Source organism: Drosophila novamexicana, unplaced genomic scaffold (genome assembly GCF_003285875.2).
Source record: "Drosophila novamexicana strain 15010-1031.04,08,12 unplaced genomic scaffold, DnovRS2.1 tig00000193-arrow-pilon, whole genome shotgun sequence".
Classification (NCBI taxonomy): domain Eukaryota; kingdom Metazoa; phylum Arthropoda; class Insecta; order Diptera; family Drosophilidae; genus Drosophila; species Drosophila novamexicana.
The window spans coordinates 1,704,086-1,725,666 of record NW_020824787.1 but is presented as its reverse complement, the minus strand read 5'-3'; the positions used below and the strand labels follow the sequence as shown (position 1 = coordinate 1,725,666).

General features: G+C 38.0%; 3 protein-coding genes and 1 long non-coding RNA gene across 12 annotated transcripts in view; 2 read left to right on the top strand and 2 right to left on the bottom strand.

Annotated features, from left to right (window-relative positions):
• Window positions 1–53: 53 nt before the first annotated feature.
• Window positions 54–699, bottom strand: LOC115758476 (acyl-CoA-binding protein). Its single transcript, XM_030699153.1, has 3 exons — window positions 538–699; window positions 354–468; window positions 54–295 (listed from the first exon to the last, which is right to left on the bottom strand). The coding sequence occupies exons 1-3, from the start codon at window positions 550–552 to the stop codon at window positions 153–155; spliced, it is 273 nt and encodes a 90-aa protein (XP_030555013.1). The 5' UTR covers window positions 553–699; the 3' UTR covers window positions 54–152.
• A 449-nt stretch (window positions 700–1,148) lies between these two features.
• LOC115758376 (piezo-type mechanosensitive ion channel component) overlaps window positions 1,149–21,581 on the top strand; it is a 51,105-nt gene continuing 30,672 nt past the window's right edge. For all 9 annotated transcript variants that reach the window (XM_030698974.1, XM_030698972.1, XM_030698978.1 and 6 more), the window contains exons 1-2: window positions 1,149–1,223; window positions 18,923–19,167. In XM_030698974.1, coding sequence (XP_030554834.1) covers window positions 19,104–19,167 — 64 coding nt within the window. In that variant the 5' untranslated portion in view covers window positions 1,149–1,223; window positions 18,923–19,103. The remainder of the gene's footprint in view (window positions 1,224–18,922; window positions 19,168–21,581) is intronic.
• On the top strand, window positions 4,216–5,729 carry LOC115758378 (TATA-box-binding protein-like). Its single transcript, XM_030698979.1, has one exon. It carries the CDS (start codon window positions 4,296–4,298, stop codon window positions 5,457–5,459), a length of 1,164 nt encoding a protein of 387 aa, XP_030554839.1. The 5' UTR covers window positions 4,216–4,295; the 3' UTR covers window positions 5,460–5,729.
• On the bottom strand, window positions 8,503–14,069 carry LOC115758379. The gene is made up of 3 exons (XR_004017420.1): window positions 13,990–14,069; window positions 8,651–8,793; window positions 8,503–8,590 (listed from the first exon to the last, which is right to left on the bottom strand). It is a non-coding gene; the product is annotated as an uncharacterized LOC115758379 (long non-coding RNA).

Genomic DNA, 21,581 nt, shown 5'->3' with positions numbered 1-21,581 from the left:
ATATTATTTTTACATCCATTCCCGCTTTTGACTAAATAAATGTGCAAATGTTATTTGGCTTGCGTGTGTAATTTGTGCAGACGAACTTGTGCGTGCTACATATGAGAAATGCATTTCATTCTGGAGATTTCGAACTTAATGCCAGCATCAGTTTAGGACTTTAGACCCACAGCCGCAATCAGAGATTTCACTTTGGCTATGTAGGCGGTTCGGGCGTCGGCGTTGCTCATGCCCTTTAGCTTGTTCCAGGCCTCCCATTTGGACTTGCCCTTGAAGTCCAGGAAACCGGGCTTATCTGTGCAAATTGGCAACAATTGAATTTGAAAGGTTAAATGAATAACTTGAGGCCTCACCTGTATTGCAATCGCCCACATTGGCCTGCTTGAATAGGCCATACAGTTCCAGCAGATCGCTGTCGGCTGGGGTGCTGTTTAAGTTCTTGACATCCTCGGCGGCTTGGTTGAACTCCTGTCAACATGCAGTATGTTTTTTTTCTATTGTAAAATGTATATTTTATATGAATTTTCGCACATTTACCTGTAGTTCAGACATGATTAACTAGTTAATTTTCTATGTTACTGTTCATCTCTAAGAGCAGGCGATAGTTAACACGAGAAAGCACCACTGTTATTTAACAGCCTCAGGGCTGCCATCTGTTAACCAAAGAATAAAATTTAGAAAAAATATTTACCTAATATATTATTTAAATAGTGTCAACTAACTATAATGCTACTTTGAAATATGAATTCAACAATTTGAACACACAACCAGACGTTTGTCATTTATCAGCTTATAAAAAAGCTAGCTATGTTACTAAGCCGGCCGAGTGTGCAGCACTGCCTGTTAACAGTCGCTCTCCCAACGTTTACAGCAGCAGTTCTGTTTACAGCTGTTATTACGCGTCGAACTTGCATAGCGAACGGACGTATTTGCGCGTGGGCGTCTATTCACTAAAAAATCGAAATCAAAACGCAACTTAAAGAATTTAATAATAGCCTAAACATAAAAAATAGTGTGCGTAAATTAAATGCAAGTGCAGTGCGGCGCCGCACAATCGTGTTCGTTGCAATAAATAATTGCGGGCGCAATATCAAAGAGAAAGTGCCAACAAGAAAAGAAAAGAAAAGCGATTTGTTATTGCTAGAAATTTGTGTGTTGTGTTCTGTTCAGTGTTGTGTTGTTGCTGCTGTATCGGCGCGCCAGGCGCTGCTTATGCAAATGTGGTATGATTATAAATTTACCTAGCAACTAGTTTCCGAATCATAGCCATAGATTTATGTATGAACATACATATATACAGTCATATATAAATGAGTGTGTGCATGTGTTTATGTATTTAATTTTTAGGCCTTTGGGCTATGCTAATTGGCCAGCAACACGTAACTGTTATTTTTTTCTTGTTAGAATCTGGCTATTTTTTTTTTACATATATATTTTGTTGTTGTTTTTGCGTGCATCGATTCCTTTGCAGCGCTGCTGCCGGCGGCGTTGCCCGCTTTTCTATGATGCGATCAATTTGAAGACTAGCACGCTGCCCTTGTCATGTGTGTGTGTGTGTGTATGTGTATGTTTTTTTGTTGTTGTCTTGTGCGTTTTTCGTAGCTAAACAAATTTTTAGCTACCAGCAACAAGAATTGAAGTGCGAAAGGCAAACAAACAACAGCAGCAACGGCAAACAGCAACAACAGACAACAAAGCGGACTTTTGATTTTCTATTCATATGCGGCATTCCATGCCATTTCCCCTTCCCATTCACCTCTTCTTCCTTCCTGTCTGTGCGCCTGGGCCTCGTTTTCGTTTGCCGCTTTTGTTATTGTTCTTTTCGTTGTTGTTGTTTCGGTTTTATTTTTTTTTGGCTAGATTTTATCGAAAACTGAAGCGCGCACAGTATAAAGCGAGCCATTCATTATATTTTGTTTAAACAAAAGAATTATTTTGTTTTTTTCAGATGTTTATTAAGATTAGAAACGTATTTTTATTTTTTAAGCGTTGTATAGACTTTAAAATGTTCCCTTAGTTGTATTGGATATCTGTTATTTTCGATTGCATTTTCATATCTGGTTTTATTTTAAAAGTCTGTGTGCGGCTTTTTGAACAAGTTTTTGACTTTGATAACGGAAAGTTCAAGAGAAAATGTGAGGTTTAGGGAGACCCTTTAACTGAAGTCCTAGTTAGTAAGAAAGAGAGAGAAAGAGGAAGAGAGTGAGAAAGACGTAGCTTCACATATACGTACACACATATGTAAAGATAAAGAATTATGTAAAGCAAGCTAACGCTGTCATTAAAACGTTTAAGGATGCGACACAAAGCGGAATTGATAATAATAGAGCTAGCAGATGCGGCTTCTAATCGATATTCATTCCTCATTCAATGCTCCTCTTCCCTTCATAATCGCACTGCCTCTTTTCTCACTTTCCTTTTCAGCTGGTTTGTATATGCAGCTGTTGCTCTATTTATAATTTCATTAACACATTTCTACGCCATTTAACAACAGCATTCAGTTCATTTAATCTAGAACGCGTTTCGATAATACTTAAATGATCATGTTTAGCCGGCTAACTTTCATTTTTCTCTTTTGTACTTTTTGACCCAAGCATAGCCCCAACCCCTTGGCCCGATCATTGTCACTGGTTTTGATAAGCGCGAGTCTCCCCCCTCATCAATCAATCACTTCAACTTCTATTTGCGCCGATTAATGTTGACCCAGTCGTTGTCGCTTTTCCCCCTCATTAGTCACGGCCATTGCAAAGTGCTTTCCAGTAAAGTGTGCTGAGGGGGTGGGGGGTGGGGGGCAGACGCTTATCAGCTGCGTCGGCTTCTGCCACTTGAGCTGCACTTGGTAGCAGCTGCGCCTTCCTTTGAGCTGCAGCTGACAACGAGCCCACGGTCAGGTGTTGTTGTTCTTGCAATACCCCGTGCCAATTTTCGATGGTAAACACAGGGTATATTGAAGTTGTGACGAATGTTGTAAACGGCACCTTTGAGATTGTTAAGTGTAGACTTTCTTGGTAAGCATGAATACCATAGCCGAACCATTTTTAGAATTCCCTCCATATATCCAAAATAGATTGATTTTGATTTTATGCCTAGCTTTTTTTTTTTTACTTTATACTCTTAATTTGATATGTGGAATGTTTTACTCTTTGGATAAGTCAAACACCCCCAAAAAATGAGAAATTTTTAGATGCAGTTTCTTTTCTCGGATCATACCAAATACCAATTTGAATTCCAGATATTGTCAAACTCATTGAACAATAAACATAGAAGTTATATTACAAATGAAATGTTCATATTGCATGCTACAGGGTATTTTCGAGTCTCTCAACTAACGTACTTCTTCTTGTGGTTGCTGTTGACTTTTCTTGTGTCGAGTGGCAACTGCAGCTGATGTTCTTGGCCTTTGTAGACAGTCAGATATGGGGACAATATATTTTTGGAGCATTGCATAAGGTTCTGTTCTCAGTAAAAATCTATTTAATATATTGAAAATTGTTTTCGTTTAATTTTTTACTTATTTTTTTTGCCGTTCGATGATTCAGTTTTTCGAGGTTTTTGCATGTTGCGTTTTTCATTAGAACTTAATAAATGACGCATTCGGTTGACCCCGCCTGCCCCCTCTATAAACATTGCCCAGTCGCTTATCAAGCTAGGGTTGTATATTTTTGGCGATACTCTGTAGCACGGATATAGAGCTGCGATACTCTGTATTTCGGATAGATATTTAATATTCAACAGACCTGCATTTAAAGCTTATTCATCTATTTGTACAACTCAATAAAAGATAAGCCAAAACACTATATCGAATGTGATGCAATGGCATAGACACATTTAATCTAGAAATAAGCTATAAATATTTGTATATTGTGTATTAAACTTACCAACTCAAAAGATTATACAAATACGTATTTAATACGTTGTATGTGTACTTTGTAGTTGTGCAGTTGATAGCTACTTTTATATGAAAGAACTCTCTTAAACTGTTGAATCATTTTTATTTAAAGTACTCATTGCACATGTGCATTAAAAAGTATTTTTAATAAATTTAAATGCCATTAGTACATTAAGAAATTTATTGAGGCCACATAAGCGTATTTCTGAACAGAAATTAGATTCAATGCCTTGAAAATTTGTTGTTCTCAGTAGGCCGATGGAAAAATCAAATTTTGACCACGCTGTCAAAAGAAGAGTTTTCCAGATGTCAGTCAGCTCTCTTTCAGAAGGGAAACGATTTTATAAAAGAAGCGACTTCTTGTTAATAATAACTTTCAATTGATTGTAAAATAACATCGATTAAAATGGTTTTTAATGAGAGCGAACTGCCAATCCTGACCACAAACATGGCTGAAACAACAACAGCCGCTGCGATCGAAACAATCGAAACAGCAGCAATCCAAGCAGCTGAGGCTATCGAAGCAGATGCCAATCCGGAACCGTCGTCGGAACTGGACATCGTGATCAACAATGTCGTCTGCTCGTTCAGTGTGCGCTGCCATCTCAAGCTGCGCGAGATTGCGCTCCATGGCTCGAATGTGGAATATCGTCGGGAGAATGGCATGGTCACAATGCGTCTGCGTCGTCCGTATACGACGGCATCGATATGGTCCTCTGGCCGGATAACGTGTACGGGCGCCATTTCTGAGCCGCAGGCGAAGGTCGCGGCGCGGCGCTATGCCCGCAGCCTGGGCAAACTTGGATTTCCGGTGCATTTTCAGAACTTTCGCATTGTCAATGTGCTGGGCACCTGCAGCATGCCGTGGTCGATAAGGATCGTCAAGTTCTCGGAACGACATCGTGACAATGCTAGCTATGAGCCGGAACTGCATCCGGGTGTTACCTATAAAATGCGCGATCCCAAGGCCACCATGAAGATCTTCTCCACGGGCAGCATTACGGTGACCGCGGCCAGCGTGAATGCCGTCGAATCGGCCATACAGCGGCTTTATCCATTGGTCCATGAGTTCCGCACCAGGCCGATTGTCAAGTCGCCCGAATCGGAGTCAATGGCCAGCAGCGATCAGATTGCCGGAAAGTTAAAGTTCAAGAAAGAGAATGTTACCTTAAAACCGGGCCAAGTCAAGCGTCCACCCAACGTGGCTGGCATCCCCACGCCGATGACCAATGTCAAGTCCGGCATGCGGCGTGAGCAGCCGTCGCCACCGCCAAGGAATTCGGAAAGCAATGAGAATATTTGCGGCAATGCTCGCCGTCGTGCCACCGAATGTTGGGCCAGTAAGCTGCAAAAGAAACGTCCACGCTACAATGATCCCGGCTCCATGGCGATCGTCAATGTGGGCAACTTGGCCCGTTCGATCGAAAGCCACAACAAGATGCGCTGGAACGCGGCGAGTCTACCCAAAGTGGCGGGCAAGCTCACGGGGGAAGCCAGCAATCAGGACTTTGACACCGATCAGGATGGGGATGATTCTACCGAAGAAGTTGACGACGAGAAGTTCTGGTAGTGCTTGGAGCAGCGGGTGCTATGGACAATTAAATCGCAATCCTCTCTGCTTACTTGAAAACATTCCCTTGTGACTTCTCTAATCATATACAAAACAGTACAAATACTCGTAATATTCTATAAATAACATAAATGCAAAGCGTTGATTATATTAATTTGCATACTTTTAATATACCTAAGTTCGTTTGCCTTTAGGCATTCAAATGGTATTTTTCAAACAACGCCTTACTATGCGATTCTCATGAATTTAATTGACTTGCGCTTTGGTTAGTGTTTTCTCTTCCATTTACTAACAAACATTTATATGCATATATTAGTTGTGTCTGCTACAGCTTTCAAATTGCGTTTTTTTCACATCGCCTTACTATGCAATTCTCAAAAATTTATTTGATTACTGTTCTCCCTTTCCTTTATTGATAGAATTCATATAAATTTATATGCTACAGCATTCATATCGTATTTTTGAAACAAAGCCCCTCAATGCGATTCTCATGAATTTAATTAATCGGTTTTTAGGGCATGTACCTTCTTCCTTAAACTAAACAAATTCTTGGATGAGCACATTTTCATATATATTTATATGCATAAGTCAGAGATGTCTACTACGGCAATTCAGAGGAGGACACGTGCCACATGCTAGCTTATATGTTAATGTTTTCGTGCACATTTTTATGGTTCTTATTGGATCCATTTTGTTTAAATAAACATTCTTTTGTGTACAAGTCGATTGTTTACCGTATCAAAGCTTGCAGTTGCCTAATTAATAGGGCATTGACAGCATCCACAGCTACATTAAATGAGTTTTTGCTCTAGTTTAAAAAAAAATGTGTTTTAATTAGCGGTAATTAGCTTTCGCCTAATAAGCTTTTTATTCGATTAGTATTGTGTTTGTGCAGAGTTTCGAATTTCACGGCTTTTCAATCAATCTATATTATTGAAATTGATTTGCGGCAATTTAATTGATAGTATTTCATATCTATATTTCATAATGCCAGATGAGACCAAAAAGCGTTATCATATCGGGTGACTTTTCACATTTTGTTTCATTTATCACAGTTTTTATGCGCTTAACCCATTAAAAAACGGCTAAGAGGGTAGGTTGGTTTTGTGCAAATGTATGTAACAGGCAGGAAGCATCACCGACCTCATAAGGTGTATATAATCTTGATCGGGATATGGAGTTAAGTTGATCGCTGTGCGCTTCTGTCTTTCCGTCTACAAGCAAAGCTTGAGAAATTAAATTTGATAAATATACGAGTTTAAATCGAGTTAATATCGATTAAAATCGACCTTGAGGCTGGCTATATCTGTCCTTGAAGAATGTTTCACTGTACGGATAGCCCTGCCTAAAGGATAGCCAGGTCAAAATATACGTCTCTTTAAAGCTAGAGCCTTGCCCCTTGGCATTTACCTAGCTAGAATGTTTGTGAAGTTATCTCAGCACTGGATTCAGGGTATCTTCTAGTCGAACACTCTTGTTTTTTATTGTAGTTTTGTTTCCCGCCTGCAGCCAAAGCAACAAAATGTACTTGCACTTTGTTTGGCCCAACTGCCTCGTTTCGGCCCAAAAGTGTTTTCGCTGTCAGCGTTAAAAGTCATTTACCACCCACTCACCCTCCTCCCCCTCTCGACACAGCCCCATCAGCTGGCCAAAAAGTTGGCAATTCAAAAAGTGTAGCTTTTATTGGCCAGAACCAGAAACATTCTGCCCAGCCCATTGAGGCGTGCGCCTAAAAAAGCGCCCTCAACATTACGTGGTTCACCCAAACACCCCAACACCCCCACACACACAAACACATTGAGCTTGATATTGATATACGATATACTATATACGTTATACGATATACGTATAATAGCTAGATAGATAGTTTTGGGCACGGCTTGGAGGGTAACCGCATTTATAAAACTGCAACAGCTGCATTTATTTTTCAGTTTGTTTGTTGTCATTGATGCCGCTGCTTTTATGATACTCTACACAAAGGGTATTATACTTTTTGACACAAAGCCAGACATTTAAGAACCAATGAGCTTTATCCAGATGAGCAAGGCTAGCTGTGGTTATATAGTGTTTTATATTTTTCGATCAATTTTAGTTGGCTTTAATAACGCTTGGTATCTTTTGTAGTTAGTCTAAAGTCTTAGCATAAAAGTAAGGTGGAGATTAATGGGTTCTGTATGGATCTCTATAGCATAACGCCCGCAACTATACATATAATGGGGCTTCAAAACTTTATATATATTAATTTTCTGACTGTGGGCAGTTAACATTTGTGTAGCAGCCCAATAGGAGCTACTAGAGTGAAAAGCATTTGTGCACTAGGGTATTTCATATTCGGCTTTCCAAACGTAGCTGTTCGCCCAGGTCCTTCTGGGTGTATCAGTGCTGCATTTTCAATCGAATGCAACATATTTGATTTTCAATTTTTACATAGAGCGAGAGCTGGTTGCGGACCGCATGAGAAATATTTGAAAATCAATTCGCATTCGTTGTGCACAGCTTGACAAATGTTTTCCATTTCAGTTCAGTGCAAGAGCTGAACTTGTTTAGGGGGTTATATTCATGGTGAGACTTTGCCTAAATAGGCCCTTATATGTTTTGACATCTATTTGAAGCAATTGAACTAGTTCTCAAACTAGTAAGAAAATTAATCAGAAAAATGAATTGAACATATTTCTCGTATAATATAAATAAATACTTGAACTAGTTCCCAAAAAAAAAATAAGTGAGATGAAATTCGAATTTATGATCTTTTTTCCTTTAAATAAACTTCAACTTGAACCAGTTCTGAAAACAATCTGAATTATTGAGGAGAATGAATAAGAAAGTTTAATTCTAATTTGGAAACATTTTCCCCTAAAAAATGATAAAAAAAAACTTTAACTTGAACCAGTTCAAAAAACAAACACCATTTTATAAGAATATTCATCAAAAAGTTAAATTCCAATTTGAAGCATATTTTCCTGAAAATGAAAATAAATAATACATTTAAGCTATATATTTTCTATTTTATTTTATTTAAATGGCATCTGTTTAAAATGATGTCGCAAATGTTTAATTACAAATTGCATTTAACTAGTTCCACCTGCGACTGGCCTTGAACCAGTTCCGTTAAGGCTGAATAAGAGAAGCGCCTAAAAATAATTAAGTGAATCTATTTCCTGGCTTATCGACAGCTGCACCTGCGGCCTCACCTGGCCCCGTTGTCATATTGGGCGTGTCCTCACATCATTCTTGACCAGGCAGCTACCTGCCCAAGTTCAGCCCATGAGGCAGCAGCTGCTGCGTTGGCCCTATTTAGCTACCTGTGTTCTTTGGGTTTTCGTTTTACATAGAGCTGGAAAAAAGATAAAAACTTTTTGAAAGAATATAATTCAACAGATGCGTCAGGTTTAAAAACTAAACGAATTCCTCAACATTCTCAGCGTTTGTTTCAGTTGCGTCATCGCTGGCGGAAATGTCTATATGTATTGTACATAAAGTATCTAGATATATATGCGTGTACTTTTATGTGCGCTATGCCGAAAATGTTCAAGTCTGGTTTTCTAAAGGTTCTTTGTTTTTTGTTTTTGCTTTTTAGTCATTGTTTTTTTTTTCGTTTTTTGCCGGCCTCTCGCAAAACTCGTTCTCAAAAATGTTCTATTACAAAGTCAACTTTTATCTATATGTTCATTGTACAGACACACACACACATATATATATATATACTAGTGTGTATATTTTGGTTTTATTTAGTTTTAGTTTTATGGCATCCACGCTGCTAAATTGTTTTAATTAAGTGCCAAATTTATCGCATGGATCATTTTTTTTTATTTAAATTTATATTAAAATTAATTTTTTGCGACTATTTTAAGATCTGGTCGACGTCTTATCGTCACAGTCTGAATGTCTAAATGTGCGCTAGTCTTAAGCTCTATAGATATATGATTTTTCATATATATATACATATATCTGGGACGTATATTATCTGAGAGAACGTGAGAGTATTCTAAACTCTACAAATGGGTAGACAGGGTATAATGCTTTCGTGCAAATGCATGTAACGGGGAGAAGGAGGCATCATCGAGCCCAGTAAGTATATATATTCTTGGTCAGTCTATCCGTTCGTCTTTCCGTTAAAAGCTAGGGACTTGAATGTTGCTTTTTCTAGTGGCCGCGCAGTGCTAGTTTGTTGTCCGATAATTGATAACTTGTCCCGTTTCCAAACAATCGATAAAAATCGATATCGAAATCGTGTTTATTTTAAGCAAATAAGAGCTAGAAACACAAAACTTGACATGTTGTAGCTTCTAAAATAGTACAAACAGATCAAGTATCTTTCCTCTTAAAGTAATCCCATCCCACCACAAGCGCGAGCTACATTTGATGGGAGTGTAAGAAGTTGCAGGGTATCCCGTAGTCGGGCATCCCCTGGCACCATATTTGGTGACGCCCCAATGCGTTTGCTCACTGCAAATATTTGTTTTTGTACTTGATTATATTTACATATTGTGCATATTGTTGGCCCTATAATCAGTGTATATGTTCTCGATATGTCTGAGAAGTGGGCCCAAGTGGCCTCAATAACGCTTTGACTGCCTTTGTCACGCTTTGATGCCGCGCAACAGTTTGCAAACTTATAAGAAATGCACCAAAATATAGGGGAATTTTTATATATTTATATATCAAGTATTCACGATAAGCGTATTTGTATAATTTTTGAATAGCACTCGGTTTTGTTATATTTTAAACTCATTTATTTAAACATTCAGTTGGGAAAGCAGCCAGAAATAAGACTAAGAAGTTGAGTAATTGTTGAGGTAGATCCCAAAGAAATTTGACTACTATTTTGTTGAGCAAAATATTATTGATTTGTTGAAGTCTTTGAAGTAAAATTATAAATAAACTATAAAAATAATATTATATTATATCCAACAAATAATTGTATTTGATTCGTTTCATGGTTCGAATCACTTTCTTTTCCCTAAGTTTTATTCGTAAAGCTGATTTTTTACATCCGTGAATGCAAGTTTTCCTTTTGTACCTGCGCTCTTTAGAGATTTATGTGCAAGAATTAAGTTTATTATTAAACCATTATTATATTTAGATATAGAAGATATAATTCACAATAGCATGGAAAATTGTTATTTTCTATTTAAATGTAGTTCTGTTCGTGCTTAGATTTAGCTGTCTTTGAAGTAGGATAAAAAAAATTTTTGGACTTAGAGTTCGAACCGGTAAGGTTCAAACCCATGTTGAGGCATTTGACTTATAACAATTAGTTTCTTTTCCAATCAGCTTAATTGTGACTTTGAAACTTATTGCAAATTTGATCAAGCTCAAAGAAGCGTCTACTTATTGATTTTGTTCAAAGTCGAGTTTCGGAAAATTAGAAATTCCTATATTTTTGAATTGTTCTTCAGTCTTATAATGCCCAGCTTACCCTTGCTATGTAAACACATTACACAAATAATAACTCGAGGCGTATTTAACTGAAACCAATTTGAATTTATTATCCAACACTCAACTCAATTGCGAGTCGCCTCAAGTCGGATCCGTGTGATACTCGGTCCACACAAAATCGCTATCAGCGCTTTTACAGCAAGACATTTTCTTCCGCCTCTTTGCCCTGCTATTTCCCTGTTTTCTCCTCTCATTAGCATCTTCATTTCCATGTCTGGCGGCCACTTGAACTTTGCCTGGGCGTTGGCAACTTGTAATAATATTTGCAATTGGAATTTAATGCACTTGACAAAGCTCTTGCAGTGCGCCCTTTAAAGTGCCCTATAAAAAAAATGTACACACACCCACCCTATTTTATAGGTGGCGCCATCTAGTAGCAGTTACTATCACCCAAGTACCAATCGGACCGATCCGCGTGTCTACTCGCCATTAATTTCACATTAATTACCAACGTCATAGACTGGCGCGCTTTGGTTTTTCATATGTCCTGTACCAAGCATGTTGCGAGTATGTGAGGCAGATGTGAGGGTGCGTAACAGTCTTTGAAATGTTTCAAACAATAACATTCAAGAATTGTGTAAATTAACATTTGCATTTTATGTTAAGCTACATTTGAATATTATGTTAAAACGGTGTATATTATGTTTTGACTAATTTAGCTTAGTCTTGAGTTAAATGTTATTTAATTGATTTTTACTAATGTAATCGAATATTTTTTAACATATTTATGCTTTGTTATGTTTAGTTTAACATCTGTTGCTGTGTCAAATGTTATGCTACACATAACATTTTTATGTTAATTCGATTGCATGATTAAAATTTATATAATTAAGAATTTCTAAGAGACTAGAGGAGACATTTTAAGCTCAATATGAGAACTCTTTATTGAAAAGTCCTTAGTTAACATTCTAGAACCTTTAGAACACCAGCTAAAGCAGGGTATTCTGTGTTCTAACATAAATTCAACCTCTTTTTTTTGTGATTTTACGAGTGAAAAGCCGTCGTAATCTATGGATTATTGTCCAGCTGATGGTACAGTTTGAGAGCGCCTTTGGACTATTTTTAGTACGCTTTTTTTCTTTTTGCAATTCTGTATTCCCTGTTAACTGCGACTATGTTGATGCAGGGCGTCCGCCAATAGGCGGGTTTGGAACTGACATGTCACGCGTTTTGGTTTTTAATCTACTTTGGCCTGGTGACGTCATGTTTGCCATGCCAATGGCTCTCTGCAATGATTGTCAATGTCAATACACAGCCATGGTTAACCCCTTGTCGCCAGAGGGAGAGCTTGCACTTGTCTACCAGACTGTGGACTTAAAAACTTTTGTCCAAACAACTTGACAACACGCAATGAACACAACAACAAACGAGAAATTCCTTTTAAATAAAATAACAACAATATTGTAACCACATTCTTCACTGAGCAAGCAATTTTCTTGGCAATTAAATAAAACTGAGAAGCAGCGAAAAAAAGAAAAAAAAGAACAAAACTATAAAAAGAAATAATATTTTCCTGTTCTTTTTTTTCAAGAGGTCAGCGGCAGTTCAAAGTGTCACGAAATGCTCCACTTTGATATCGACACATTCATTTTATTTAATTTTTGGTTGGGTTAATTTAATTATAAAAGCAACGCGAGAATCGCCATAAAACTGGGTGAAAATGTGCTCGATAAATCTCGTGAAGGACCCATTAATTGTCGTGCAAGTGCATGTGGGTTGAGCTGGACTAGATTTGGGTCAGCTGTTGTGGTCTTATGTCCATCTGTTCCACCAACCGACCAACAACAATGCATTCTTGAACGCTTCATATTACGTATACGTAAATTTCACTTGGGAAATTAATTTCAAAGTGGTTACGCCTGCCAATGCCACAAGAGGAGGGCTTAGCGGGGCCAACTAAAGGTCCAGCAAGCTGGCTTCAGTTAAACTGACAGACGATGGAACGAACGGCTGGACGGGCGTATAAACTGCATATCGCTATACCTGCTCTTGGCCTACATTGATATTTTTGACCAACACCCGCCCAGTCCGCACAGTGGAGCAGTTTGCAAAAATACGGAATAAAATCGCCAAGCATTTTATTGTCAAAGAAAATGTATGTTTTCGTGTTGCAAAACATATTTTGATTTAGTTTTTAAATTGATTAATTGTATTATAGTTTTTATTTGAAATTTTTTTGAGAATTTCGCATGCTCTATTGTCAAATTTTCAAAAAGTATTAGTTTAAAAAGTATATACTTTAAGAAGAAAGTTCTTTTGTTTTTTCTCATTTATATATTGTAGTATTTATCAGCTTCAAATAGTCTCTTATCAAATAGTTTAATCGTTTAATCTATTCTCGCTTAAAATCTGCAAATTTTTGGCTAGTTTTTAACGCACACAGCCCACTGTAAATGCTTAAATGCTCTCAGTAGCAGCACATAAATTTGCAGTGCCTGTCACTGTGCTGGTTGTGAGGTGCGCAGCTGTCCTGCAGTTTGGTGGCACAGCATGATGATAGAGGTGGAGGGGCGGGGTGTATTGGGCGGGGGGACTGTCAGCGTATATTACACATAAGACATGTGTTGCGCTTTGGCTGTTGATGTTGCTCTGACCCATTAGGAGGTCCACGTAACGCCATTGACAAACAATTTGGCTGATGCACATGGACAAACCCTCGACGCGATTCGAGTCCATTTTCATGGCTTGTTTATTGCAGGTGGTTGGCACGTGTTGAGCGCAGTTTTTGGCTCCTTTTTGTTTCCACATAGACCATATATACAGTATATATGTATATACTTTTTAATTTAATAAAAAGGACACGTACAGGACACGCATGCTAACTGGCGACTCTTCACAATTTCGCAATTACTATGCTCAGTTAAATGTCAGTAATTTAATGTGACCTAATAGTTGGTCAACTGACAAATGTCATGGAAATGGGCGACTTGTCTGAGGCGGGGCCTGTACGCACCTGACGTAATTTCATTGCATACCTTTTTCTTGATGTCATCAACTTTTTGGTCTGCCATAAAGTATTGTCAGTTTATGTGGAATTTTGAGGCTAATTTCCATTTGAGTTTTTCTTTTTTAGCGGAAAATACGCACTTACCCATCTCCCATAAGCACTTATCCTACATATATCATTGGGCTGGTCAGCCAAACTGTTATTTTTACTGCTCGTACATATTCTTGTGACACTGACACGCAACAGTTTTTCTTACTGTTCTCCAAAGTTGAGGTATGTGACAATGACAGCCAACTGTCAAATGAGTGTCAACCAGACGTTTGGCCTATGGATTATGGCCTGACATTAACATGAAACCAGCCGTTGGAAGTAACTCAATCTACCAAATGGGTATGTCAACAGGTTAAAACTAGCAAAAGAGAGGGTAAGCAACGTAGAAAGAACTAGAGAAAGAGAGAGTACATAATCATATAATAGCAGGATATAAATTAGCTTATTATATAACTTTTTTAGCATTATGATAATGCGTTTTCAAGACAAAGTGCAGAAAACAAGCTTTAATTAGTCAGACAATACGAGTTTTTACTATACTAGATGAAAATGAGGCATGTCAGCTAGAAATAAAAAATACCATAAATACATATAGTTTACTTTTAATTATTATTATTCATTATTTATACACAAATTGTAGTAAAAGATGTCTCTTGCTTCGAACTGCTTTACACGGACCGTTAAACATATTATGTTATGTTAACTTGAGCAGCTGTTTGTAGCAGACATTCTTTTATTAACATTTCCCTAAAATTATAGTTTTATGTAAACAAATATCCAATGCTTTAAGATAATTCTATAAAAAAAACTATATTTAAAGTGAAAATTTTGACTTCTTATGTATTAAAATGTAAAAAGGTGAAAGGGAGAATGGAGTGAAGGAAATTAGAACTTATGGAATAGAAGCTTATAAAAAAGATAACAAAGATCAATACAGTGTTCGCTCGCAAATGAGAACGTCTCGGTTTTGAGTTTCTTTTTTTAAATTTTATTCTCTTGCGCTAAATAGTATAAATAAAAATAAACCACTTTTCACACACAGCATTTGTTGCACATTTCATTGGAAAATCAAATGCTAATTGCCCCAACGAGACGTTAAATTTTGCGGACACTTTTTCCAAGTATTGCAGTTGGAGGCTATGCACATCAAGTATACGACATGTGGGACGCGCTGCGACCAACAGCAGCTGCTTGGCATTTGACTAAACAAATGTAAATGTTGATTTCAAGTGCTATAACAATATGCTTGCCATTTATTGCATGCCACAAAATGCAACATGAACATTAACATTTCGTTGGGAGGCAAACAAACACAATGTTGCCAATGAAATGTCCAATGTAAAATGTGTGCCAAGTAAACTTAAACGTAAGACAAAGAAACAAAAGGCAATGTAAACGAATACAAACAAGTAATAATGCGCTGCGCGAAAGTGCACGACTTGGAAATACCCTCATCCCTTTGATTGACAAGAATTTTGTTACCTCTCAGACTATGATTGCTTTCTTTTGAGTGCAGCTAATCGAACTGATCATACCCCTTTGACTGCATCTTAGTGCGTACAGGGTATACAAATGGCTACTTGTATTTCTGAGCAAAAACGCAACATAAATAAACAATATAATTGAAATTGAAATCGAAATAGCAACAGGCCAAACGTCATTTTGCTAGCCTCAAAGCTGATAGGCTGGCATCTGCCAGCTGCCAAAACAATATCCCACACAGAATCTACATTCATATCTATACATCTATATATATGCATATATCTATTTGATATGCCAATACGATGCGTGCACAGCAAATGAATTGCTGGCAAATGGCACGCATCAAGTCTGGCATCAGCTTGGCATTTCATATTCAATTCCCTGGCAGGGTTGAGTGCGGGGTCGGTGGGTTGGTGTGTGTGGAGGCAGGGAGGGAGGGGGAAATTGGGGCCATTGTTATGATAACAAAGCAAAGCGACATTACGGCTCCCGCCGCATTCAATGTCTGTGTCAATGCGCAACACGTGCCCCAGAGCCCCAGACGAAGTTCGCCCACAGCCACACCCATTCGATACGATGAGAGGCGCCAACTGCGGCTCCCATTCCAAACAATCGTGGATGCCAAAGTCTCAGATGTTCAGCGTATTATTCAGCTGCGATGATGCAATAAACCGGTTTAACACTCATACAGCTATTTTATTATTAATTTGGGTTAAAAATTATGATCTACCGATGTTAACAAATTCTTAACCAGAAGAAAACTAATATTTTATACGTTTTTATAGTATCTGTGAGATCTAACAAATCTATGCTGAGAAATATATATATTGACAACTTCATATAGTATATATATGTGTATTTATAAATTATTTGTGTTTCGCTGGAAATATAACCCATTTTGTTCTTTTATCAAACATTCATTTATAGCAAGACTTTTTTGGATTCTGGAACGCACATTCTAGGAATGTAAACATTTGGGGTTCAATCTTTTATCGAAAAGTTATTTGATTAAGTGTTTCATAAATCATGGATCATCAAATGGATTTTGATTACCTAAAAAAACTTGTATACATCTATGCTAAAAACTTATGTCTATGGGTTCAGAAAACCTAGGTTTTTCGAAGCAAAGAAAAAAACAAACAAGAACGTCTTACCCGACTGAGCAATGCTCTGTTTGCAGGATAAGCGATTCTTTTTGGGATTATTTAATAAAAGAACTGCAAATGAACAGATTTTGGTTGAGTGTGATAGAAATATTTCAGTCCGATCTTCAAAAGATCGAGTAATATACTGTATATATATTGTCCTCAGTTATATATTTGTTGTATTATACTTGCCTTATTGGACGGCAGCTATCATCCAAAGTGGATGATATATACGTATATATATACATACATATTATAATAGTATTATAAAATACATATTATAATACATATTATGTATTTTAGCAGCCCGAATGGGCCTATATCTGACGCAGCTGCTATTTTAGAATTATTTATAAGCCCATTATATAGCAAAAAAATATGTTTATTCATTTACTTAGCTAATATTTCAATTCATTATATATTTTATGCAATATTTGTTGGAATGATAATGTTTACACTGCTCTCTTAAAGGATGCCTAAAATCAACAGGTGTTAAATTTCCAGCCACAATCATCAGAGCATACATATTTACCATACATACTGTTATTTCTAAAGTTTACTCATGTTTACTTTAATGGCACTATTATGGCTAGTATTTTGTCTGAGTGCTTCAAGTTACTTGCTCGTTGGGTAATACCCATTTGTATACACTTACTTATGGCTGCCAGTGTGCATTAAGTAGCCCTATCTGCCGCACCCTCGTGCTCACATTATTGTGCCATTAGGCATCTGCTTGGGCGGCCATCTACTGCTAAACTACATTTTCATGTGCCTACTACTATTTTTATAGCCTACTTTTTTCGTCTAGCCGTTGTCTGTTTATCTAAAAAGGCGCGGGTGGCGGTAGCGGCAACACTTGAGCTTTGCCGGTCTCTCTTTATCTCTTCCGCTCTCATTGTGTTGGGTGTGTATGCCTGTGTGTTTGTGTGCACTCAAATTTTTTGCTCTCTTATTAGCACATATTATGTTGATGTGTTTGAATGGGAAGCGTCGACATTGACGTCGGCAGCGGCGGAGGCATGTAAGGCACATACGCGCACACATTCATATACACACATGTACGCTTTTGAGAAGCTTTTTTGTTGCTGTTTTTTTTTCTTTCCAATCTTTTCATTAAATGAAAAATTAAAATGTTTCGCACATGCTTAATAACGTTATATTTTTTGTTTTTAGTTTTCATTGTTGTTCTGGTGAGGGTAAAATTATTCATTATTGTTCGCATTGTTCATAGTTTTTTTTTAATGCTGTAGTTAATTTAGCTCTTCCCATTTTTAAATTCCCAGCAAAGTGACGTCACGAACATAATTAAATCTTCAAATTGATTTTGTATTTTTTTTTTATCATTTTGAATGTTGATGTACAGCTTTATTATTTGTTGTATTAAAAGAATTTTATTTAACAGAGACTTGCAATTTAAATATCTTCTGATAAAACTAACTTTATTCTTATACTATTATAGATACTGGAATTTCAAACCACTTTTTTGACGTTTTCTCAGTTCAAGGCTCATTTATCATTCCGTAATCATAGTATTTGTCTATTGGCATTATGAAAACATTTCCTAGCCCACTTGATGAGCTTCTGATTTGTTCGATTTCCTTGGAAGTCGACAATTTTGCTTGACATTATCGTAAGCGCATGCAAATAAATGCCACATAATGTTGTACATTGAATGTCAATTACACGTTTCGCTTAGGGCAGGCGTGTAGATCCTGTGTGTGTGTGTGTGTGTGTCCTGTGAAATGGCGCACAATTGTGCGACTAATAATGGCGCCCCCTTTAAAGGCGGCCAATCCCCAATCCCCGCAAGGCGGCGACACATAAAAGCCAAGCGGAAAAGGAAAATTGAAACTAACCCAACCCAAGTGGAAATGGCGTGCCACTGACTACTGTCTTTGTGGGCAGAGACACGCCCACAAAATGTACATGTGTGTGTGTGTATGTGTGTGTGTGTGCTTATCGCAGCGGACGCGCCCAACTCTCGGCTGCCAAAACAGTTTGTTTATTGTTGTTTTTTAGTTGTAATTAAAACCAAGTTAATGTTTTTAAGCCCAAAGGTTAAACAGTTGCTGCCAACTACTTAAGGCTTTAAGAGAGAGAGAGAGAGGGGGTGTGTGTGTTTGTGGTATGGGGGTAGGGGGTATGGGTTGGTTGACAGCCGGGCTGACACTGGCTGCCAGGCAAGCAGCAGGCGCAACAGGGAGCAGTCACTTGCTTGGCTGCACTTTTAGCCCTTCCTCTTGCCAGTTGCCATTAGGGCAGGACATGTTCTGACAGTTGCCGCCCCTGTTGTGCGACTGGTTGTGCAACAGCCTGGCAGCCCCGCGCCGCCCCAGCTGTCGCTTATCTAATATAATTTCTAATTTATTTTTGCCACCTCCCCGCTTTTGCGTTTCCAGCTGCGCTGCGCTGCGTCCTCCTCACACAGCGGTGGTCGTCAGAAATTGCAATTGCCGTTGCGCCTGCAAGTTTTATGAATGAGTCGGCCAAGGGGCACAGGATCAGCCGCAACGTGAACAGGAGTCGCGCAACGACAACGTCCATTGGTTGCCGCACTGCCGCATCCCCATTCCCATCAAAATGGCCTTCAGCTATGCCTGCCTTGTGCTCCAGCGCGTCGTTGTGCCGGCCGTGCTCGTGTTGGGTAAGTGCATAAAATACTTTAAACTAATCACTTTTGTAGCCTTTCAGGGTGTATTCGAGGGAGAAACCATTAAATATACCTATCTCAGATCAGTATTAACAGTCACATCTATATTGTCATGTCTGTCTGTGTGTAAATTTATTTCTTTATTTTACTTAATACATTTTTATACCCTGAACCCATTAAAAATGGGTATAAGGGTATATTGTATTTGCGCAAAATCCAAATGTATGTAAGGCGGAAGCAAGCATCTCCGACCCCATAAAGTATATATATTCTTGATCAGCATCAATAGCCGAGTCGATCTAGCCATGTCCGTCTGTCTGTCTGTCCGTCCGTCCGTCTGTCCGTATGTATGAACGCAAGGATCTCAGAACCTATAAGAGCTAGAGACTTGAAATTGTAGATGTAGGTGCTCCTTGTTCCTGCGCAGATTACTCCGTTTCCAAGCAATCGATAAAAATCGATATCGATATCCTGTTTTTTGGGCAATTATAGTAAACAATGAGAACTAGAGTCACCAAACTTGACATATAGCTTCTAAAATAGAATATATATATGCATTTGATGTTGGAAGAAGAGGGTTCAGGGTATTCCCTAGTCGGGAGCTCTCGACTAGAACCTCTTACTTGTTGTAAATACAACTGTGCATAGGTCTGACGAAAATCTTTTCAAAATCGTAAGAAGATAACATAAAGCTCTCATAGAGATCATTGATTGTATTCAAATCTCGACACCGATTTCTTGGTCGAGATTCGTATATAGACATGGGTCAAAATTTACCACCCCCATATCTCGGCCAAATCTCATCAGATTTTCACGAAGTTTGGATTTTTCTTCATGGTTTTCCCTCTAGATTAATCTGGCATTCAAATCTAAACACCGATTTGTTAGACGAAATCCATGTCCAAATCTTACCCCAAAATTCGTATATAGACATGGGTCAAAATTTACCACCCCATAACTCGGTCGAATCTCATCCGATTTTCACAAAGTTTGGATTTTTCTTTATGGTTTTCCTTCTAGATTAATCTGGCATTTAAATCTCGACACCGATTTTTTGGTCGAAATTCATGTCCAAATCTTACCCCAAAATTCGTATATAGACAAGGGTCAAAATTTACCACCCCATATCTCGGCCAAATCTCATCCGATTTTCACGAAGTTTAGATTTTTCTTTATGGTTTTCCCTCTAGATTAATCTGGCATTCAAATCTCGACACCGATTTTTTGGTCGAAATTCATGTCCAAATCTTACCTCAAGATTCGTATCTAGACATGGGTCAACAATTACAACCCCCATAACTCGGTCAAATCTCATCCGATTTTCACGAAGTTAGACTTTTTCTTCATGATTTTCCCTCTAGATTAATCTGGCATTCAAATCTCGACACCGATTTTTTGGTCGAAATTCATGTCCAAATCTTACCTTAAGATTCGTATCTAGACATGGGTCAAAATTTACCACCCCCATATCTCGGCCAAATCTCATCAGATTTTCACGAAGTTTGGATTTTTCTTCATGGTTTACCCTCTAGATTAATCTGGTATTCAAATCTGAACACCGATTTTTTAGTCGAAATCCATGTCCAAATCTTACCCCAAAATTCGTATATAGACATGGGTCAAAATTTACCACCCCATATCTCGGCCAAATCTCATCCGATTTTCACGAAGTTTAGATTTTTCTTTATGGTTTTCCCTCTAGATTAATCTGGCATTCAAATCTCGACACCGATTTTTTGGTCGAAATTCATGTCCAAATCTTACCTCATGATTCGTATCTAGACATGGGTCAAAAATTACAACCCCCATAACTCGGTCAAATCTCATCCGATTTTTACGAAGTTAGACGTTTTCTTCATGGTTTTCCCTCTAGATTAATCTGGCATTCAAATCTCGACACCGATTTTTTGGTCGAAATTCATGTCCAAATCTTACCTCAAGATTCGTATTCAGACATGGGTCAAAATTTACCACCCCCATATCTCGGCCAAATCTCATCAGATTTTCACGAAGTTTGGATTTTTCTTCATGGTTTACCCTCTAGATTAATCTGGCATTCAAATCTGAACTCCGATTTTTTAGTCGAAATCCATGTCCAAATCTTACCCCAAAATTCGTATATAGAAATGGGTCAAAATTTACCACCCCATATCTCGGCCAAATCTCATCCGATTTTCACGAAGTTTAGATTTTTCTTTATGGTTTTCCCTCTAGATTAATCTGGCATTCAAATCGCGACACCGATTTTTTGGTCGAAATTCATGTCCAAATCTTACCTCAAGATTCGTACCTGGACATGGATCAAAATTTGCCACCCCCATATCTCGGCCAAATCTCATCCGATTTTCACGAAGTTTGACTTTTTCTTCATGGTTTTCCCTCTAGATTAATCTGGCATTCAAACCTCG

Coding starts and splice junctions, on each gene's coding strand:
- LOC115758476 (XM_030699153.1), bottom strand. Junction 296..353: donor TGTGGGCGATTGCAATACAG/GTGAGGCCTCAA, acceptor CAATTTGCACAG/ATAAGCCCGGTTTCCTGGAC.
- LOC115758378 (XM_030698979.1), top strand. CDS start 4,296: ATGGTTTTTAATGAGAGCGAACTGCCAATCCTGACCACAAACATGGCT.